This window comes from Orcinus orca, chromosome 3, assembly GCF_937001465.1.
Source record: "Orcinus orca chromosome 3, mOrcOrc1.1, whole genome shotgun sequence".
NCBI lineage: Eukaryota > Metazoa > Chordata > Mammalia > Artiodactyla > Delphinidae > Orcinus > Orcinus orca.
In genome coordinates this window covers 52,088,050-52,108,265 of record NC_064561.1, presented here as the reverse complement: position 1 = coordinate 52,108,265, position 20,216 = coordinate 52,088,050, and the positions used below count along the sequence as shown (strand labels likewise).

Here is a 20,216-nt window from a genome sequence, read left to right as displayed (position 1 = left end):
TATATGTATAGCTGATTCACTTTGTTATAAGGCAGTAACACACCATTGTAAAGCAATTATAATCCAATAAAGATGTTTAAAAAAAAGAGTATGAAGTGTTTGCATTTTTAAAGGGAGGGACTGTGACTCCTTTTTTAAAATTGAAGTATAGTTGATTTACAATGTTGTGTTAATTACTGCTGTACAGCAAAGTGATTCTGTTATACACATATATACATTCCTTCTTTAAAATATGTATTTTTTTCCATTATGTTTTATCATGGGATATTGAATATAGTTCTCTGTACTATTCAGTAGGACCTTGTTGTTTATCCATTCTATATATAAAAGCTTACATCTGCTAACCCCAACCTCCTACTCCATCACTCCTCTGACCCCCTCCCCCTTGGCAACCACCAGTCTCTTCTCTATGTTAGTGATTCTGTTTCTGTTTCATAGATAAGTTCATTTGTGTCATATTTTAGATTCCACATATAAGTGGTATTATATGGTATTTGCCTTTATCTTTCTGACTTACTTCACTTAGTATGATAATCTCTATTGCATCCATGTTGCTACAAATGACATCATTTTGTTCTTTTTTATGGGTGAATAGTATTCCATTGTTTATAGGTACCACATCTTCTTTATCCATTCATCTGTTGATGGACATTTAGGTTATTTTCATGTCTTGGCTATTGTGAATAGTGCTGTTATGAACATAGGAGTGCATGTATGTTTTTGAATTATATATTTATCCAGATATATGCCCAGGAGTGGGATTGCTGGATCATATGGTAATTCTAATTTTAGGTTTCTGAGGAACCTCCATACTGTTTTCTACAGTGACTGCACCAACTTACATTCTCACCAATGGTTAGGAAGTTTCCCTTTTCTCCACACCCTCTCCAGCATTTGTTGTTTGTAGACGTTTTAATAATGGCCATTATGACTGGTGTGAGGTGTTACCTCACTGTAGTTTTGATTTGCATTTCTCTAATAATTAGTGATGTTGAGCATCTTTTCTTGTGCCTGCTGGCCATCTGTATATCTTCTTTGGAGAAATGTCTATTTATGTCACCTGTCCATTTTTGGATTGGGTTGTTTGTTTTTTTGTTGTTGAGTTGTATGAGCTGTTTATATATTTTGGAAATTAAGCCTCTGTCCGTCGCATTGTTTGCAAATATTTTATCCCATTCTGTAAGTTGTCTTTTGGTTTTGTTTATGGTTTCCTTTCCTGTGCAAAAGCGTGTAAGTTTGATTAGGTCCCATTTGTTTATTTTTGTTTTATTTCTATTGCCTTGGGAGGCTGACCTAAGAAAACATCGGTACCATTTATGTGAGAGAATGTTTTGCCTATGTTCTCTTCTAGGAGTTTTATGATGTCATGTAATATGTTTAAGTCTTTAAGCCATTTTGAGTTTATTTTTGTGTATGGTGAGAGAGTGTGCTCTCACTTCACTGATTTACAGGTAGCTGTCCAGGTTTCCCAACACCACTTGCTGAAGAGACTTTTTTCCCATTGACCCCTTTGTCGAAGATTAATTGACCATAGGTGTGTGGGTTTATCTCTGGGCTCTCTATTCTGTTCCATTGATCCATATGTCTGTTTTCTGCCAGTACCACACTGTTTTGATTACTGTAGCTTTGTAGTATTGGCTGAAGTCTGGGAGTGTTATGCTTCCTGCTTTGTTCTTTTTCTTCAGGAATAGCTTTGGCATTTGTGGGTCTTTTATGGTTCCATATGAATTTTAGGACTATTTGTTCTAGTTCTGTGAAAAATGTCATGGGTAATTTGATAAGGATTGCATGAAATCTGTAGATTGCCCAAAGCACCTATTATTACCATGTCCTTGCTTATCTCCCCAGTCCCACTCCTTCTACATCAAGCTCTGGACACACCCTACTAAACTTCTGATGTTTCTTGTCCACTTGGGGTGTTCACATGTGTAGTTCACAGGGATGGCTCCTTCTCATCATTCTTCAGATCTCCACGTGCATAAACACATGGAAGAACGTGTGGGTGGTGGTCCTCTGGTTTAGTGGCTTATTACCACATTGTAGTCTTGTTTCGTAGCTGGGAGTGTTTGGACTTTCTACACTTTTATCATGACTGTTTTGTGATTGTTTTCCTAGATTTAAAATTTTGATGACAGAGAAGTGAAATATCATGAAAAAAATCTAGGAATACTGGAACTCAGTCTACTACCTAATATTTTAGCTACATTTTAGAAAATACAGTCCAATAAAACTGGTTTTTAAATTACCAGACACAAAAGATCAAATCTTCAACACTTCATTAACAAAAGCTGATTCTGTGACTACTGTATGCATGTTTCTAAAACAGAGCTCTTCTGATATGGGAGGGAATTCTGCCTAGGATTTCCTTCCTATTTCCATGATTAAAACTCTGCCAGGGGCTTCCCTGGTGGCGCAGTGGTTGAGGGTCCGCCTGCCGATGCAGGGGACGCAGGTTCATGCCCCGGTCCGGGAAGATCCCACATGCTGCGGAGCGGCTGGGCCCGTGAGCCATGGCCGCTGAGCCTGCGCATCCGGAGCCTGTGCTCCGCAACGGGAGAGGCCACAACAGCGAGAAGCCCGCGTACCGTGAAGAAAAAAAAAAAAAAAAAAACTCTGCCAGGCATACTTACTGAAGGCTGATCAGGGTGATCAGTTACTGGAAATCTGTTTTGGGGACCCTGCACAACAATCTTTGCAAAGCTACTTTTGGTTAATTTGTTTCTGACATGCCTGTTCTTTATTTATCAGAGGGAGGTCATTGTTCCATAGGTTATGACAATGAAGGGAGCTGATGTATATAAGGACGGAGCTAGCTACCGCCATTTCATGAAGAGGATGGAAATTTTGCTGGATTCCTCCTTTGTTAGGGATAAAATTTATCTAGGATTCATAAGGATTCACATGCATATGAATGTGGATGCACTATTTCTATAGCCATATCCTTCTGTGAAGTATTTGACAGAGAATAGTGTACAAAGTTGCCAGGCCCCCTTGCAAATAACTCAGAGGCCTTCAGGTTTGACCCATTTTACTCTCCCTTCTCAAAGGATAGAAAAGGAGGTTCAAAAGGTTTATAATTCACAAAGCACTCAACACCCAGTCTCTCAAGCTAAGCTTTCCTAAAAAAACCTATAATGGGTAAGAAACTCACTTCTTCATAATTATAAAAAGCTAGTAAATATGCACTATGTATCAGAAGAAATAATGTTGAAAACTGAGCAAGAGCTCTGGTGTCACCAATTTTTAATATTCAGGGTCCAGAGAGCAAGTTCATGACAGGCATTTTGCTTGTGACTGAAGTGAAAGGCAAAACTAAATTTTTTGTACCTCAAGCAGATCACCTTATAAACAGAATAAATCAAATAAATGGATACATAGTTACTAAGAAATACTTATCTGTTAATTCTCGACAGGAGCAGTTACCCGTGGCCTGAGGACAACTGGGGACCCCTGAGACCCATTCGGGGGACCTGCGAGGTTCCACCTTTTCCAACCACATATTTCTGAGGCCGGACTTTTTTCATGTATTTCCACCAAAACAACATGGCACAGCAGATCGAATGCAGAAGCAGGTAAGAGAATCCAGCTGTATTCTATTAAGCCAGGTAATAAAGAGATTTTCAGAAATGTAAAACAATGCCACTCTTCTCACAGATTTTTATTTTGAAAAAGTTTTTTAATAAAACTGTAATTTGGCAGGTGATGGGCTTGGTTACTATAAAACCAATTAATATTTTTAAAGTTTCTCAGCTTTTATTTCAAATTTTAAAGTTTCTCACCTTTTATTTCAGTTAGTATTAACAGATATGACCCACATAAACAAAAGTTCTTTGGGGTCCTCATTAGTTGTTAATGGCATTAAGGGCGTCCTGAGGTCAAACTGTTCCATATACCAACTCTAAGCACTCTTATCTCAAATGGAAGAAATGTGCTTGGAGCATTTAAAGAACACAGATGGACAGTTAAGAAAAATCAAATGGAAATGTAGGGTTCCATAGTCCAGAACTCAGTTATTTAAAGTAATGACATTTATGATTTTTATTTTTTTGGCTGCACTGCACAGCTTGCAGGATCTTAGTTCCCTGACCAGGGATTGAACCCCAGGCCATTGCAGTGAAAGCGCCGAGTCCTAACCACTGGACCTGCAAGGAATTCCTGACACTTGTTTTAAAGGGTAACAAATGAAAATTATGTTTGCCCATCAGGACTTTCAAATCCATTCAAAATCTCTGGGAAACTTAGCATCTGAATTGGCTGCATGCTGATTCTTCCCCCACTGGGGTAATCCAGTGCAGTGTGAAGGGGTGCTAGGAGTTACTTATTATGTCTGTGAGAGCAGTGCATTAGCAAGGCTGCCATTTTCATAGAAGGAAGACACATAAGAATTAAGGTCATAATGAGTTAAAAGTAAACATAAAATCTTCTTTTAGGGACTTCCCTGGTGGTCCAGTGGTTGGGACTCTGTGCTTCCACTGCAGGGGGTGTGGGGTTTGATCCCTGGTTGGGGAACTAAGATCCTGCAAGCAGCCAAAAAAAAAAAAAAAAGAAAAGAAAAGAAAAGAAAAAGAAAGAAAATAATCCTCTTTTATGTTTTTGTTCTTTTAGTTTTTATATCAGATTGCTTCTCTGGATATTAGAATAACAAGATCTTAGTCAAGAAAATTGCAAGAAGTCAATAGAAAAATTGAGATCTCTACTGCTTCTAAAAGCTGAGAACATTCTGAGGGTTATTTGTGTGGCAAGTCAAGAGCTCACTTTCATAGATCTCTCCCTCACATCTGCACTAATGTGGTAAGTTATAAGTGACTCAATACATTCACAAAGCAGTTCGTTTACAATTTGCTTGTCGGTTAAAAAAAGAAAGTAGAATTAAATACAGGCAGATAGGAAAATCCTCAATTAGAAATCAGCTTAGTAACAGTCTCTTTTATTTTTAAACTTTTTTTTTTTTAATTTATTTTTGGCTGCATTGGGTCTTCGTTGCTGCGCGCAGGCTTTCTCTAGTTGCGGCGAGCAGGGGTTACTCTTCATTGCGGTGTGGCGGCTTCTCTTGTTGCAGAGCACGGGGTCTAGGCGTGCAGACTTCAGTAGTTGTGACATGCGGGCTCAGTATTTGTGCCTCGTGGGTTCTAGAGCACAGGCTCAGTAGTTGTGGCGCACGGGCTCTAGAGCGTAGGCTCAGTAGTTGTGGTTCACGGGCTTAGTTGCTGTACAGCACGTGGGATCTTCCTGGACCAGGGCTTGAACCCGTGTCCCCTGCATTGGCAGGTGGATTCTTAACCACTGCAACCAGGGAAGTCCCTCTCAGGCTTTCTTAACTACACACTCCTTTTAGGAGTATTAGGTTTGGGGGTTTGCTATGCAGATTAAATGACGTGCATGTGAAACGGTTAGCACAGTGACTGGCACATAGGAAGTTCCTGATATGTAAGCACATTTGCATAAATAATAAAAATGAGAGGCAGAGAAACATTTACAGCATATATATGTCAGTGCTGCTGATCTCACTTATTTTAATTATCCAACACTTCCATATTTTAAGTTAATTTTAGAAAAAATGTATTAGGGCCCAGAAAAGTCAGGTCAATTGATCAAGGTGTCACACAGACAGTGAGGGCTTGAAATGGGATTAGATCTGTCTGCTTCCAAGTCCATGCTCTTTCCACAATGCAGTGCTATCTCCCAGGAGAGCTGAAACACAAAGCCAGTTTATTTCAGAAATCTATTTACTGTAAGGTATGTTCTGTGCTTAGGACAGTTAGCTTTATTCTAGTGTTTCAAAAATATTTGAGAAGAAAAAGGTATTAAGCCTTCCCTCCAAATATAAGTAACTATAGGCCTCAACTTATTAGTGACTAGCTCCTAACCAATGGCATTATGGGGTATCATTCAGGCAATTTATTTTAAACAAAAAAGTAGACATCCCAAGTACTGTACAAGAACACTGTGTCTATTTATGGTTCCTGGAGATCATATCAGAGAAGTAAAAAACATTTTAAGAGGGAAAAAAATGAATCTGGAATGGCAGGGGAGATTCACACATTATATGTAAATTGCAAGAAGAGTAACTAATTCCTTCCCTCCACAAAATAGTAGGCAAAATGAAAAACAGAGAAGCTATTGAAAAAGGAAAGAGGTACAGGATGGGCAAAAGGGAGCCCAAAAGACTATTAAAGAAGAGTATTTTCTTGCCAGCTCCAAACTGTTTTGGGGTATACAGACCTTTCTTTAGGTATCACTTAATAACCCCTTCAGAGACAAGTCATTAAATTGAATGGAACCCCAGTGAGGCAATTCTTGTTTTCTTCTTTCAAGGGCTCTGAAAAAAAAAAACACTGGTAAGACAGCAGACTGTATGTTGAGGTACAGTAATAACTAAGGTAGGGGTTCCCTTCTGTCTTCAGAATACAACATTGGAAGAAGGCATAGTAGTAAAGAAAATGCTTTAGAAATAAATCAGTTTTATTAGAAAGAAATTTTAAACACGAAAGTTTAGAAACAAAATATTTATTTCCTTTAAGAACCATACATATTCGAAAAGGTGATGCCATACCTCTCAATTTAAAGAAAAAATTCATTTAAGATTGCGGGTTTTAAATATCAGTGAAGATATTCTCCAAACTGCCACCAGAGCCTGGCTTGATTGCTCTGAAGTAACAACACTTGAAAGCTCCTATTCTTTGAAACTAATTTAAACACATTGAATTGTTGAAAGATTAAAAACCACAGTCAGCTAATTACACTCTCTCTCATCTCTTATTCAGCAAATGAATCACTTTTCATTACCACTTAGCTGAAGTACATGAATTTCTGCCTAATTAGAAATGTTGTAGATGGAACATTAGCAAGAATGGAGCAGGTCAGGATATCTTTGCTGCTTCATTTTTAATTCCTAACAGCAGTCTGATAGGAAGGAATAGAGAAGTCATTAAATAATTTTAAATTATTTATAAAAATTACTTTGCCCAAATTATAATTATTTCTTCCCCAAACGGTCTCTAATGTCTAACATAATGAAAGAAAAAGCAGTTCCACATTGATTTTAATGAACATTTTAATGTTATGTATAACAGAACTATATTATGAATACAATGGAAACAAAGTTTTATCAATAAAAAAAATTTCAACACAAAGTGGGGAGGTAATAATTTGATGCCTATATTATAGTATTTATTTTAAAAAATATTCCCAGCTTAAGGGTGAAACAATTTTGCATTCCAAACTCTAGAATCATGATTTTCATGTGACCTTAATGCAGAATTACAGCAGGAAAACAATTTAATTAATTTCCTTTATTTGCCATTAAATCGATAAAATCTTTGACTGCTACAGGTCTCCTTTAATAATATATATATTTAACTCCTCTCTATTGGAACCATATTGCTAATGCCATATTATATACACTCAAAACCAAAACAATACTGTATAAAATCTAAAAGCCAACATTGTTGAGTTCTAACATTTATATTGAAGGTCTTAATGGATTTTTACCCTTTTCAAAAATTTTTTGAAGACACCAAAAAAAAAAATAAATATTTTTCTTTTTGACTGTTCCTGACTATTACACGGTGGCTACAGGGATAAACACAGAAGGAAGCCTTGCCAAGTTATCACTGCAAAGTGTAAATAATGACTGCTAAGAACAAATAAAAATACTGGAGGTTTGTTTTTTCTTTTCTTTTAAAGGAAACCATAGAGCAGTCCTGAAAAAAATATTTTTCTGAGTTCTGCACAGGATAATTATAGCAGAAGAAATGGGAAAAGTCCCATAGCTATCACCAATTGCTTAAAGAGGTTTTGTTACAATAAAAATTTGGATAGTATAATAGCAGTATTGCTGGAACATTAGCAAAAGTATATACATTCCAGTTACCTTTGATTTAGCCATAATCACATATGTATGCCTTTTTTGGACAAAAATATATATTTTTATAAAAAACTGATCATCCAACTTTAATGATTTCATATATGGACTCAAGAGTGGTAGTAAAAGGAACAGACCCAATTGTGACAAGGCAATTCAGGGACAGAAAAATCAAGTTCTTCAGGAAAAGAAAAGTATAAAATTAGAGATTCAAACACATTTATTCAGCCCTATTCTAGTATTCCCACATATTATGATATTAAAATGGGCTCCTCAATTTATAAAGGCTTTCAGTGGTCTCACTGCCCCATTTGTGGTCTAAGTCTCACTGGGAAAAATGATTCTGACTGCCTCATCTGAAGCGCCCTTGCCTGGCCATCTGAAATACTAGATATTTTGCTTTTATAAAACAACCTTTTTGGTTCTTAATGTAGGTTTATTTTAATTAATTGATGAAAGAAAGGGGAGTTGACTAGCATTTTCCATCCCAACATCACCTATCTGCACCACTAAAAATCCTTCATTCAATCTGCTCCTTTACAATCTCTTACTTGCTAAAGTTGGCAAAATTTGCAAAGGCATCTTGCTTAGGTTGCACAGTTCCAGAAGTCATGGCTAAGTTGGGCATGCCCATTCCCATTGTGCCTGTCAGGCCCATCCCAGCAGTTGACATCCCTATGTTCATGTTCATGCCCATCATGCTCTGGTTCATCATTGGACTATTTCCAAGAGGGGCCATTCCCATGGTGCCAGTCATCAAACTGGGCATGCTCATAGGCATGGGTCCCCCCATCAGAGGGTTAGTTTGGGGCCGGACAGGAAGCATGTTCGATGGAGAACTGAGGTTTACAGCTCCGAAACTTTGGGTCATCACATTCATAGGCTGTTGCATATCTAACAGCAGAAAAGAGACAAAAGAACTTTATCACACTGAATTCTTAGATTCACAGAGCAGAAAAATAATACAATCTTCCTGACCATCAATACTTGTAAGCTCCAATAAAATTACTTTATAGTAATTTTTTTATAAGAGAAGTCAATTAACTTGTATTGTTTACTCTTGAGAAATATTCAGTGGCTGTTAGCTCTGATTTCCCCAAGATGTAGAAACAGTAAGAGTGGGCTGGCAGAAAACATCAGGCACTTTAAAACCATTCCTATAAAATCTATTACTGAATCCGACCTAACAAGTTGTCAAGAGCTACTGTGTATCAAAAACCTTAAAAAGTTTATATCCTTTGACTCCCTCTATTTTTAGAACATTATATTAAGGGAAAAAATCACAAGTAAAAAGATTTATACAAAACCATGGAGTTATTTATAATAGGAAAAAAGCTGGAAACAACTGAAATAACCAGCAAGAGAGGAAATGCACACTAATATGATGGATAACTATAAAGATCCAAAAATCACGCTTTTTTTTTTTTTGTGGTACGCAGGCCTCTCACTGTTGCGGCCTCTCCCGTTGCGGAGCACAGTCTCCGGACGCGCAGGCTCAGCGGCCATGGCTCACGGGCCTAGCCGCTCCGCGGCATGTGGGATCTTCCCGGACTGGGGCACGAACCCGCATCCCCTGCATCGGCAGGCGGACTCTCCATCACTGTGCCACCAGGGAAGCCCCATGCTTTCCTTCTTTAAGAATATTCAACACAGAAAAAACAATAATGTTGAATATGAACTGCAAGAAACAAAATATAGACAGAATGATCTCAAGTATTAAAAATGTGGTTAGAAAAGATGGACTGTGAAGAAATATGAATTAATGGTGATTATCCCTGGATTATGGAGTTCAGATGATTTTTGTTTCTTGACATATCTGCCTATATTAAAAATTTTTTCTCAACAAATACTTTTATTTTAGTGATCAGGCTCCCCAAACTCACCACCATACAATAAATGTTAACATGTCAAGAGCAGAATACAAAGCAATTCAATGTGCCAGGAGGGATACCAGGTATTATGTGAAAACAATCTTAAGTGAATACACAGTTGCTTTCAGTACAGTTTTATTTCATGGCTTGAAGTAGTCCTGGCATAAGGGCAAAGGATTACAAATACACAAAGAAATGGGATGTCTTGCAGTAACTTACTCTGTTGTTGAATCATTGTATTGAGTGATGGCTGCTGGGGTTTGGAAGGCTGCATACCAGGTAGTAAGTTGTCTAGGCTGATGTTTACGCTGGGGTCAGACCAAGTAGAGGGCAGGGTTTTGCTGACTGACTTCTGGACCATATCTGTATTCTGATTATAGAGAGGATTAGGCTTCTGCAGCACTGTGCTAACATTTTGCAAAGGCTGGAAAATAGAAAAATGCTCTAAAAATTAAGCATCTGCTCTATAAAGATTACCAGACGGCAATTTAATCATAGTAACTCCAAATATATACTAGACTTTGTAATAAATTCTTGAAACCAATAAGAACAACAAATGTTCTACATTAAGGTCTTCAATATCCTGAATCACCAGCTTCCCATAATATTCCTCTGAAGTCCAAATCATGTTTGGGGTGGGGAAAAAACATATGTACACTAACAGTTATCCTCCCATCACCCCAAGTCTAGAAGCCACAATCCTGGGGCAACTATTAACTTCGGGTTAGTACAACTTTAAGGAAATATACAAGTGGAAATTCATTCTTACAAAATGGAATTCGGGGTATGATTTCTCATGTTAAAAAAACAAAACCATCAAAACAGCAAATTACATTCCACATAACCTGACATATCCCTGCTCCATGTATATTTCTATTGCCTAAAGCAAGCAACACTAGTGGAATTTGGTACAGTACGGACCAATACAGAAGAAAGGAGAAATTCAGGAAAAAGCAGCAGAGGTGCCTGGTAGTTACTACCAGAATAATTGTGACAAGGACAGAAAAAGGGAAATAAATACAAATAGGAAGAATAATTTAAAATGGACCAATGCAAAGACTCACAACACAGTTGCAATTAAGATTGAAAATCAGTAGATTGGCTTTATGCTTAGACCATATGAAAGAAACAGTGAACTGGCTTGAGTTTGTTCAGTTCAATTTAATGGTACTGGTATGGCTTTCATGTCCTTTTTCTTAATGTTAGGTCTAATATCTGTTATACAGATCAGTCACCTTTCTGCTTCTTTCTTCTCTTCCTTCATCCTAACACCCAAAATAGGAGATTCTACATATTAAAATGAATAATTAGCATCATAAACAAATATTCAGAATAGCCTGAGTCAAAAATAGCAAGTTCCTGATACAACTCAGACATATATTCTGCACTTGTTTGAATTCTAAGCTAGTATTAGGTAATTTAGATTTAATTTTAAAAAGTGAATTTAAAAGTTCCTGTTTAGTTATTTTCCTTTATGAAAATAAGAGTCGAAAGAAGAGCCTATATAAACATTATATAATGTAGAGCAGGTCCAGAATAGGGAAGAACATTCATTATTTTAGAGAATAATTTTCTATATTAGCAATATATCTCTATTCCTTCTTCTTCTTGTTTTGTTTTTTTTTTTTTTTTGCGGTACACAGGCCTCTCACTGTTGTGGCCTCTCCCATTGCGAAGCACAGGCTCCGGACGCGCAGGCTCGGCGGCCATGGCTCACGGGCCCAGCCGCTCCTTGGCATGTGGGATCTTCCCGGACTGGGGCACGAACCCGTGTCCCCTGCATCGGCAGGTGGACTCTCAACCGCTGCGCCACCAGGGAAGCCCCTCTTCTCTTGTTTTTAATGTCTTTAATTTTTTATTTTTAGGCCGTGCAGCACAGCACATGGGATCTTGGTTCCCCAACCAGGAATCGAACCCACATGCCCTGCAGTGGAAACGCAGAGTCTTAACCACTGGGCCACCAGGGAACTCCTCTACTCCTTAATCTTAAAAACAATTTTTTAAACTATTAAATTCCAATTTGTTTATTAGTTCAATAAATTTTTAACAAATGCCTCCTCTGTGCAAGGCATCACACTTGGCTTTGCATGGACAGCAAGAAGAGTGAGAAGGCCTTGCCCTGGAGAACCCAAATGACTATTCCAGGGTAGGGACACAAGGTAAACGCAATGTACAAAAGTAATCTATGTGTCACTTGCTTATTTTTCTGTTTTATGCTAATCTGCCATTAGATAGTTAGAGCATCTCAAAGATTATGAATCACAGTTTCCAACGGAGGCAGACAACTTACCTGTGATCTTGACATGGGCAAACCCAGACCTACAGTATTAGTGCTCATCATAGAGAAATTCATACTCTGGGAAGATGTCATTGTTGCCTGCGATGAGCCCATAAGATCAAATAGGTCTGAAGAATTTGAGGCAGCTGGAGGTGGGCCTAAAGCTGGTTGTGAGCTACTGACAAGCTCTACAGCTGGCTGTGAGGCACTGCTGAAGAGCTCACCACTGGCAGCAACAGGGCCTGACGGGGCTTGGTTGAAGGCACTCCAGTCACCAAAGTCTCCATTCCCACTTGCTGCTGTTACTGAGAAAGAAAAAAGGGTAAGAAAGTTTCTGAAATGCACAGACAATCTTCCAACTGAAACAAATTAGAGCTGATCTGTGTCCATCCAGATTAACATCTGCAGGTACCATCTCCATCTGGACATTATTCTTTCTCATGAATATTCCACCAGTGTTAACAAGGTGGCAAAGAAAAAAAACTTCCAAATATAAAGTAAAATCCATCTCTTGGCATTGGCAGGTCTGAGGTGACACAAAGAAATGACAGAAACTAAAACTTTCCTTCAACCTAAGTTTGCATATCAAATAAGTTTCTAGCTAAACAAATATGAACTAGCCTGAGATCCCCAAAAAACAAGAAAAAAACCTCTAAACTGGTTAAACTCTTTGCTGGGAGATCCAGAATCTTCATGCAAGGAGTAACTCAGTAAAATCAGACAGTTCAGCTCATTTTGTTCAATCATTATTTGGAAAGGTTCAAAGAGAAATCAGACTATGATTTATACCATCTCATGTAAATAAAACCCCAAATTCATTAAAAAGAAAAACCCAAAAACTCAATAAAATTAAGACTAGGATTACTAAATTTCTGTAAGAAGTTCTCACCCATTTGGCCATGCTTCCACTGACAACACAAAGGCTACAGAAAGCCATGATATATAACCTTAGTACATTGTTTACTTCAAATGGGACTGTTCAATCTATTTAAGTAAAAAGCGGGGTATAGTCTTAAGAGGGGAACTCATGCTAATATTTAAAAAAAGAAACAAAACTATCACTATGCTTCAAAGTATAATTATAACAAGTTTAAGATTTAATGCATAGAAAAGATTTAATGCATTTAATAATATAAAAATTAATAGGTTAGGGCTTCCCTGGTGGCGCAATGGTTGGGAGTCTGCCTGCAGATGTGCGGGACGTGGGTTCGTGCCCCGGTCCGGGAAGATCCCACATGCCGTGGAGCGGCTGGGCCCCTGAGCCATGGCCGCTGAGCCTGCGTGTCCGGAGCCTGTGCTCCGCAACGGGAGAGGCCATGGCAGTGAGAGGCCCGTGTACCGTGGAAAAAAAAAAAAATATTAATAGGTTAATTAATAGACTGAAATATTTAAGAGAACGGATTTTGTATTTTACTGGCTGTGTGACCTTACTTAACCTTCTCTGTGCCTTTGTATTTTTATTTTATTTAAAGGAGAGCTTTTATTTATTTATGTGGCCACACCGTGAGGCATGCGGGATCTTAGTTCCCCAACCAGGGATCGAACCCATGCCCCTGCAGTGGAAGCATGGAGTCTTACCCACTGGACTTCCAGAGAAGTCCCCCGTGCCATACTTTTTAAAAAATCTAAGTTACGAAGACTGAATAACTTAATATATAGTAAGTGCCATTTGAGGTTTATTGTTACTTTGGATTAATTGTGAAAAGACAGAGGAGAGGCAAAGCATCACACTTTCTTTCCTTTAGGTATGCCATATAAAAGTATAAGTCAAGCTTCTATAAATTCTGCATACATAATACTAACTATTTGGAACACAATAAATATAAAGGCAAGTGATACTTGCAAAAAAATTTTTTTAAACTAGGCTATACTAAGTAAACAAACCTTGCTTTAAGAAAGGGACAAACAGATAAATATGAATTAATGGAAGTTGAAAAAAGCAAAGGTGAAGAAAGAGCTACATATAAACTGTCATCTGAAAGTGAACAGTATGTAGCTCAAGTTAATTTCTTTGCACTATATGTTCACTTACAACTAGGAAATACATTTTGTCTAGCCTAAAAGGTAACCACCCACTATGATATTGTGTCTCATTATGCTAAATATCAAGAGAACAATAACATTAAGTCTTTAAAATTATATGTTCTATTACCATTTTGTAATGTAAGCACCCTCAAAAGAGAAAATAATTCACTTAGAAACCCCATGTTCTACCAACAATTTAATATAAGAACTGGGCTGATATTCATTACTTCCGGGTTTTGCTAAAATGTCTTTGATCTTCTTTACAAAAAGACTGAATTAAGAGTTTTACAATTAGTTCTATGTATTAAACAATTTAAACTAATTTAAGGAAGACTGCTGGATAAAGGTAAACTTTATGCTGATTTTCTATCTGCTTGATCTAGAAAACAGAATAAGAATGGAAACTGGGGCAAAATGTGTTGCCCCATCTGAAAACTTTATCTGAGATGATTAATCATGGGAGGAAGAGATTTCTAGTGAGGCATATATTGTTCAGCAATGATTAATCATTGTTGCAACAGTTTCAGCCCCTTGCGTAATGGTGATCAGGTTATGTTAATCACATAAGATGAAGAGATGTTATCACTTAGCAACATTAACATATTTGAATTATTTGCATAGTAGCCAACTTTGAGAATTACACAGGCAGTCTGTAAAATTAGGGCAATGTTCATTTTCCACTTTGATTTGCCTATAGCAAGGTATTAACCCTTACAAGGTATAACCACACTTCTAAAATGAAGCAGTTCATTACTCCACAATCCTGGTTTCTGGGAAATACTTGGAATTTATACAAGTGGTCTAAATAACCCAAATCACATTAAAACCTATGCGTCTTTCTTCCTAAATCCTCACTAACCTAAACTAGACGGTACTAAATATAAATTTTAATCCAATTAATGGGGATAGATGACTCTACTTGAAATGAATAATAAAACTAATTCAGTTAAATATTTCCTCCTTGCCTCACCTCATGTTTATGATTTTTATAGCTAAATTTTTTATATTATCTCTCAAACTTCAGACTGACCAAATTTTATGGAAAAAAACATTAGAAACAACCCCTTTACAACCTAAAAGACACTTAATAATGAACTCAGACCCTATTCTACACGTCTCTACAGACGTTACTCTATCCTTATAAAGAACCATGACAAGTAGCATTATTCCCAATTTTAGAAAGGTGGAGGCTCAGAGGCTTTCATAAAGTTAAATAGCTACCAAAGTATATGGCAGAGGTAGTAAGATAAAAATATTAATAATAAGGGGGAAAAACACAAGCCCTTCACCTCAGTCCATTATGTTTAAGCCTATATTCTGCTTGGATGTTAGCTTTTTTTTTTGCCATTTTAAAAAAATTGAGGGTGTTAATTGACACATAACATTATATTAGTTTCAGGTGGACAACATAGTGATTTGATCTTTACAAATATTGTGAAATGATCACAACAAATCTAGAGTATTTTAAAATTTCTAATTTAACATGGAATGAGGAATTCTTTTTTGCCTGAGGTTCAACTGCTCACATTTAAGGATATGCCAAAATGAAATTCAGTTATTTTTCATAGAAATTCTTTTAAGATGTCTAAATTATAAAGAAATGAATTTTGGTAAGATGGTGTGCCCAACTCCAATGTCCCTGAATTTCATTCAAGAAAATCATATAAGCTAAACATAAACCATAATATTCTTGCTGCTAAAACGAGATTTATACTTATTCACACTCCCTACGCACCTACTCCCTGCCCCCCCCCCCGCCCCCTAAAATAAAACAAGAGTCACTTATGAGTGAGGGCAATTTTATTTAGGTGTACCTGAGTAGTCTGCAACCAGATTAATTCGTCTGGCACATTTAGGATACTGGCCCAATAAAGTACCTTTGTGAATAAATTCTTTGGGAATTGGGAATTATAAATACTACTACAAGTAGAAAATGGCCAAAAGAAGTAGATGGGGGTGGGGTGGTGAAGGGTTGTTTTGTTTTGGTAACATTTCCACTGCCCCTAGATTTCTGGCCAATCAAATCATATCGTACCTTGGGAAGGGAAATTGCTTGATGCAGCGGCTGAGCCAAAGTCAGCAAAGCCTCCAAATAAATCAGCTGATCCTCCTAGAAATTAAGTATGAGGAAAAAAAACTGTCAGAACCACAGCACAACTGATAGCACTTTTAGGAAGCCATTTTAGCACTGCACTCAAAAAATACCCAATACTAGAGCCCCAAGACCCATCATAACAGCTAGTTAGTTGATCCAGCTTTTCATGTCACCATGTTCCCTTTAAGCTACCACAGGACAGATGCTCTTACAGTATCCCTCAGTTCTATAACTAGTAATATAATAGATACTACAACTGTGGTTACAGTTACCCCTTACTCACATTTCACGAACATAATGTAGGCATGCAGTTTATCTGGCCAATTATGCTCTTTATAAGAATCTTCAATGGATGCTAAAACCTGGGTAAAATGTTGCTGGGTAATCAAATCATCACTCCACAGATTACAAATAAAAAGAGATTAAGCTACTTTTACAGTGCAGAAATCAGATAGATACCACCTTAAACAAGTGCTCAAACTTAATGTCACTAATAATCGGACAAAATAGCACTCATGGGTCTTCTAATATAAAGGGACTAAAAAAGAAATCATCACCCAAATTCTTCCCAAAAATATTTAACCTGACTCCAGTCATGAAGAATGAATCAGACAAATACAAATTGAGGGACATTCTGCAAAACAGCTCTCAAGACTCTTCAGAAAATGTCATCATAAAAGAAAAAGACTAGGACCACTCCAGATTAAAGAAGCCTAAAGAAACATGGCAAGTAAATGAAATGGGTGATCCTTGACTGGACTCTGGATATTTAAGTAAGTGCTATACTGAAATGACGTAATTGAGACACCAGGGAAATGTGAATATGGTCTATTATACAACAGTACTGTTTTACTGTTAAATTCCCCAAGTATGATAATTATATTATGATTGTGAAGGAGAATGTCCTTGTTGTAAGGAGATATACGCTGAAGTATTTTAGGGGCAAAATGTCATGATGTTTGCAATTCTCTCAAACGGTGCACAATAAATAAACAAAACCAAAAAAGAACTAGAGAGAGACAAAGAAAATTTGACAAATTTTCTGCAGTTTGACTTTTTTTTAAATAAAAGGGGAAAAAAAAAACCCCAAAAACCCTTGAAGTTGATCTGCATAGTAATCAGTTTTAATAGCTATAGGAAGAAAAATGAATGCAATGATTTACGTGGACTATTTTTTCCTATTGTTTACTTGCAAATATTTGCAAAATACTTGCATTTTTAATCCTTGAAAAAAAAACCAGTAGCTTTTTGCTACTTCCAGACTGGTGTTTTTAAAGGGGTGAGATTCAAATCATAAGGCTGCAGATCAATCTGCATGCATAACATCACATTCTCATACAAATTTTCATTTGTAAACACTAAATAGGTACGAATATTTACTTTTATCTATAATTTGAACAGTAACATTGTTAAATTTTATATTCCACTTCTCCTCAATTCAGTTATCAATGAAACAGCAATAGTCAAAGGATCTAAAACCTTAAATAGTTGTCCTTATTTTTGTCCTTAAAGATTTCACCTCTTAAGAGTCACAACCTTAGAAATTTAGAGCGGCAGTTCAATTATAGTGCTTTTACTGTTATGTGAACATTATATAGGTTACATCACAGCTGCTTAGCCTGCAGTGCTTAGAAACTAGCCAGGTGGGACTGGAACATCTGGGCTGCACTCAAATACCACCAGGGACAGCTTCCAACATCTGGTGCCATTTCTGAATTGTCTTATCGCTGCAAGACATTCTGTCCCATCTGCTACACTCAACTGGGTTAATTAAACTAGAACCATCTCCCCTTCTTAATAAATAGCCAGCAGTAATAAAAGGAACAAATCAGTTTCTGACACAGGTGAACTTGGTATTTCTTTTTAATGCACATTTACTGTAGTCAACTATCAGCAGGCCTAACAAATTCCTTATTCCTTCACCTCATTACAGATGCACATATTCACATATATACTCACTCACCGTGAACTAACTTCCACCAAGGCCAAGGTTCTCTACTCCTAGCAACAACTACAGCTTATATGTCTGCTCTTGCTTTATCCAAAGGAAAATATCACAGTGATTTTTCTCTTCTTTAAAGGTACATATGTCATAATAAATGTGACAACAGGTACAAAAGATCAATGAGCTATATTTTTAAACTATATAAACAAGCACATATATTAATAAAATCTAGCAGGGAAATCAATGGTGTGAACAGTTGCTGCTTAATATTCATAAGTATGTCTTCTGTAATATTCCTTCATGTTAAAAATATTGATCAAAGTATACTGTTAGGTAACAGAATGATAGTTCATCTTTTATTATAACATTAAGGGATTTGAAAATAGGGGATTATTTTCATTTTCTTCATCCAAGCAGTGAATAAACATCAATATGTAATTTATTATGCCAAATGAGTTCGGAATTTTCAAATCTTATCCAGTCTGGGCTACAAAGAAAATTCATGCTGTGGAGTATAGCACTGAATACTGTGAATCACATCTTCAAACTGGGTGACATATTTTATTTTTGTCCTATCCCGAATTTAACATTTCAAATAATTATTTTGTTATTCTATTGCTCTACATTCTAACACCTAAGCTAAAATTATACTATGTTCATAACTTGTCTATAGCAAATATTATTCTTTCCATCCACACTGCAGGGAGTTTAATTTCAAACATGACTAATTTAAGAACACTGGAGGTAAAAGAGTGGAAACACACATAAGAATTTAACAAATAGAAGCCACCTTTCCTTGAAAAGGATTTAACTTTTCTCCATCTTCTGAAGTGCCACAGATTATACTTCTACTGTGTTTTACATAATGTGATCCTCAACTTTGGAAACTATCTCAGAAATTAAAAATCTCTTATTTCATTTAGGAAAAGTTTCTCCCTCCTAGGAGGGACTATCCAAACCTATATGCATGATGTTATTCATACCAATGCCTTAAATTTAACAGACATTTTCTATACTTAAGCATTTTTCCCAGGTAACTTCTATCTAAGGGAATTTAAGTAAGAGTCTACCAAAAATTGCTGCATGTGGAAGACTGCTAAATTTCACAATAAGAGCTATCCTTCAAGATTCCCACATGAGAGGTGTCATTATAAATGAACCATTTCCATCTGCCTTTTCAGGGAAGCAAGGAGGTTATTTACAATCACCAGCTGGGAACATGTATTTTCCAAAGCAACACTGTGAACAGGAAAAATATAGTTGAACTAGACAGTGCTTTAACTATAAATGGAAATATTCTTTAATGAAGAATTTAATCTAGATTACGTTATGAAAACTTTTGCACAAGGAGTTCTAATAAATACAAAATTAATAGAAATGACAAAAAATTGTAAATATATGATGAAGAACTAATATAAATAAGTTTTTAAAAAATCGATAAGGATAAACAACCCCAATTTAAAAAAAAAGGACAAAGGACATGAATAGACAAGTTACAACTAGCAATATAAAACCATGAAAAGTTTCAAAGTCAGTCATCAAACACATGCAAAATAGAATGAAATATTATTTTCTCCTTACCAAAATGGAAGATTTTGAAAGATGCTACTTCACTACTTTATAACAGAGAGAAGTTTGGAAACAAATCAAAACCTAATGTCCAAAAAATAAGAGGCTGACTGGTCAAGTAAATTACAGCATATTTACATAATGTTAAGATTATAAAGCAATTAAAAGGTCTGTAAAATACCAACTATAATAAGGAAATGGTCATGAGATTTTAGATGAAAAAGAGTTTACAAAAAAATATAATAACAATAAAATCTTTATCTAGAAGCCTGAAAAAGATTTGCAACATAATAAATGCTTTATTTACAATGCTTGGTGTCAGTTTATTTATCTCTTGTAAAAATAAAATACAGTGTGTGTGAGTTGTGGAAAAAAAATAAATAAATAAATGCTTAAATAAAATATATTGACTGATTATATAGAAAATGTTTAAAGAAAGACTATTCAAAATTATTAATAGTTAACTTTATGCACCTAAGTTACGGTGAATTACTTTTTTTCCATAAAATTTCTAAAATGAGCACACACTACTTTTATATTAGTGAAAACAGAATATGGTAAAACATTTT

At 36.3% G+C, this 20,216-nt stretch overlaps 1 protein-coding gene and 1 long non-coding RNA gene across 8 annotated transcripts in view; one reads left to right on the top strand and one right to left on the bottom strand.

Annotated features, from left to right (window-relative positions):
- The first annotated feature begins 4,631 nt into the window (after positions 1-4,631).
- Positions 4,632-20,216, top strand: part of LOC125963942 (uncharacterized) — a 59,687-nt gene continuing 44,102 nt past the window's right edge. The window contains exon 1 of the long non-coding RNA XR_007476407.1: positions 4,632-4,791. This is a non-coding gene — a long non-coding RNA (uncharacterized LOC125963942). The remainder of the gene's footprint in view (positions 4,792-20,216) is intronic.
- Positions 6,492-20,216, bottom strand: part of CLINT1 (clathrin interactor 1) — a 67,228-nt gene continuing 53,503 nt past the window's right edge. For 4 of the 7 annotated variants that reach the window (XM_033407912.2, XM_033407911.2, XM_049707804.1 and 1 more), the window contains 4 exons: positions 16,074-16,148; positions 12,026-12,318; positions 9,955-10,159; positions 6,492-8,758 (listed from right to left, as the gene is read on the bottom strand). In XM_033407912.2, coding sequence (XP_033263803.1) covers positions 8,412-8,758; positions 9,955-10,159; positions 12,026-12,318; positions 16,074-16,148 — 920 coding nt within the window. In that variant the 3' untranslated portion in view covers positions 6,492-8,411. The remainder of the gene's footprint in view (positions 8,759-9,954; positions 10,160-12,025; positions 12,319-16,073; positions 16,149-20,216) is intronic. The other 3 variants (XM_004280973.3, XM_049707802.1, XM_049707803.1) reach the window with 2 other exon arrangements.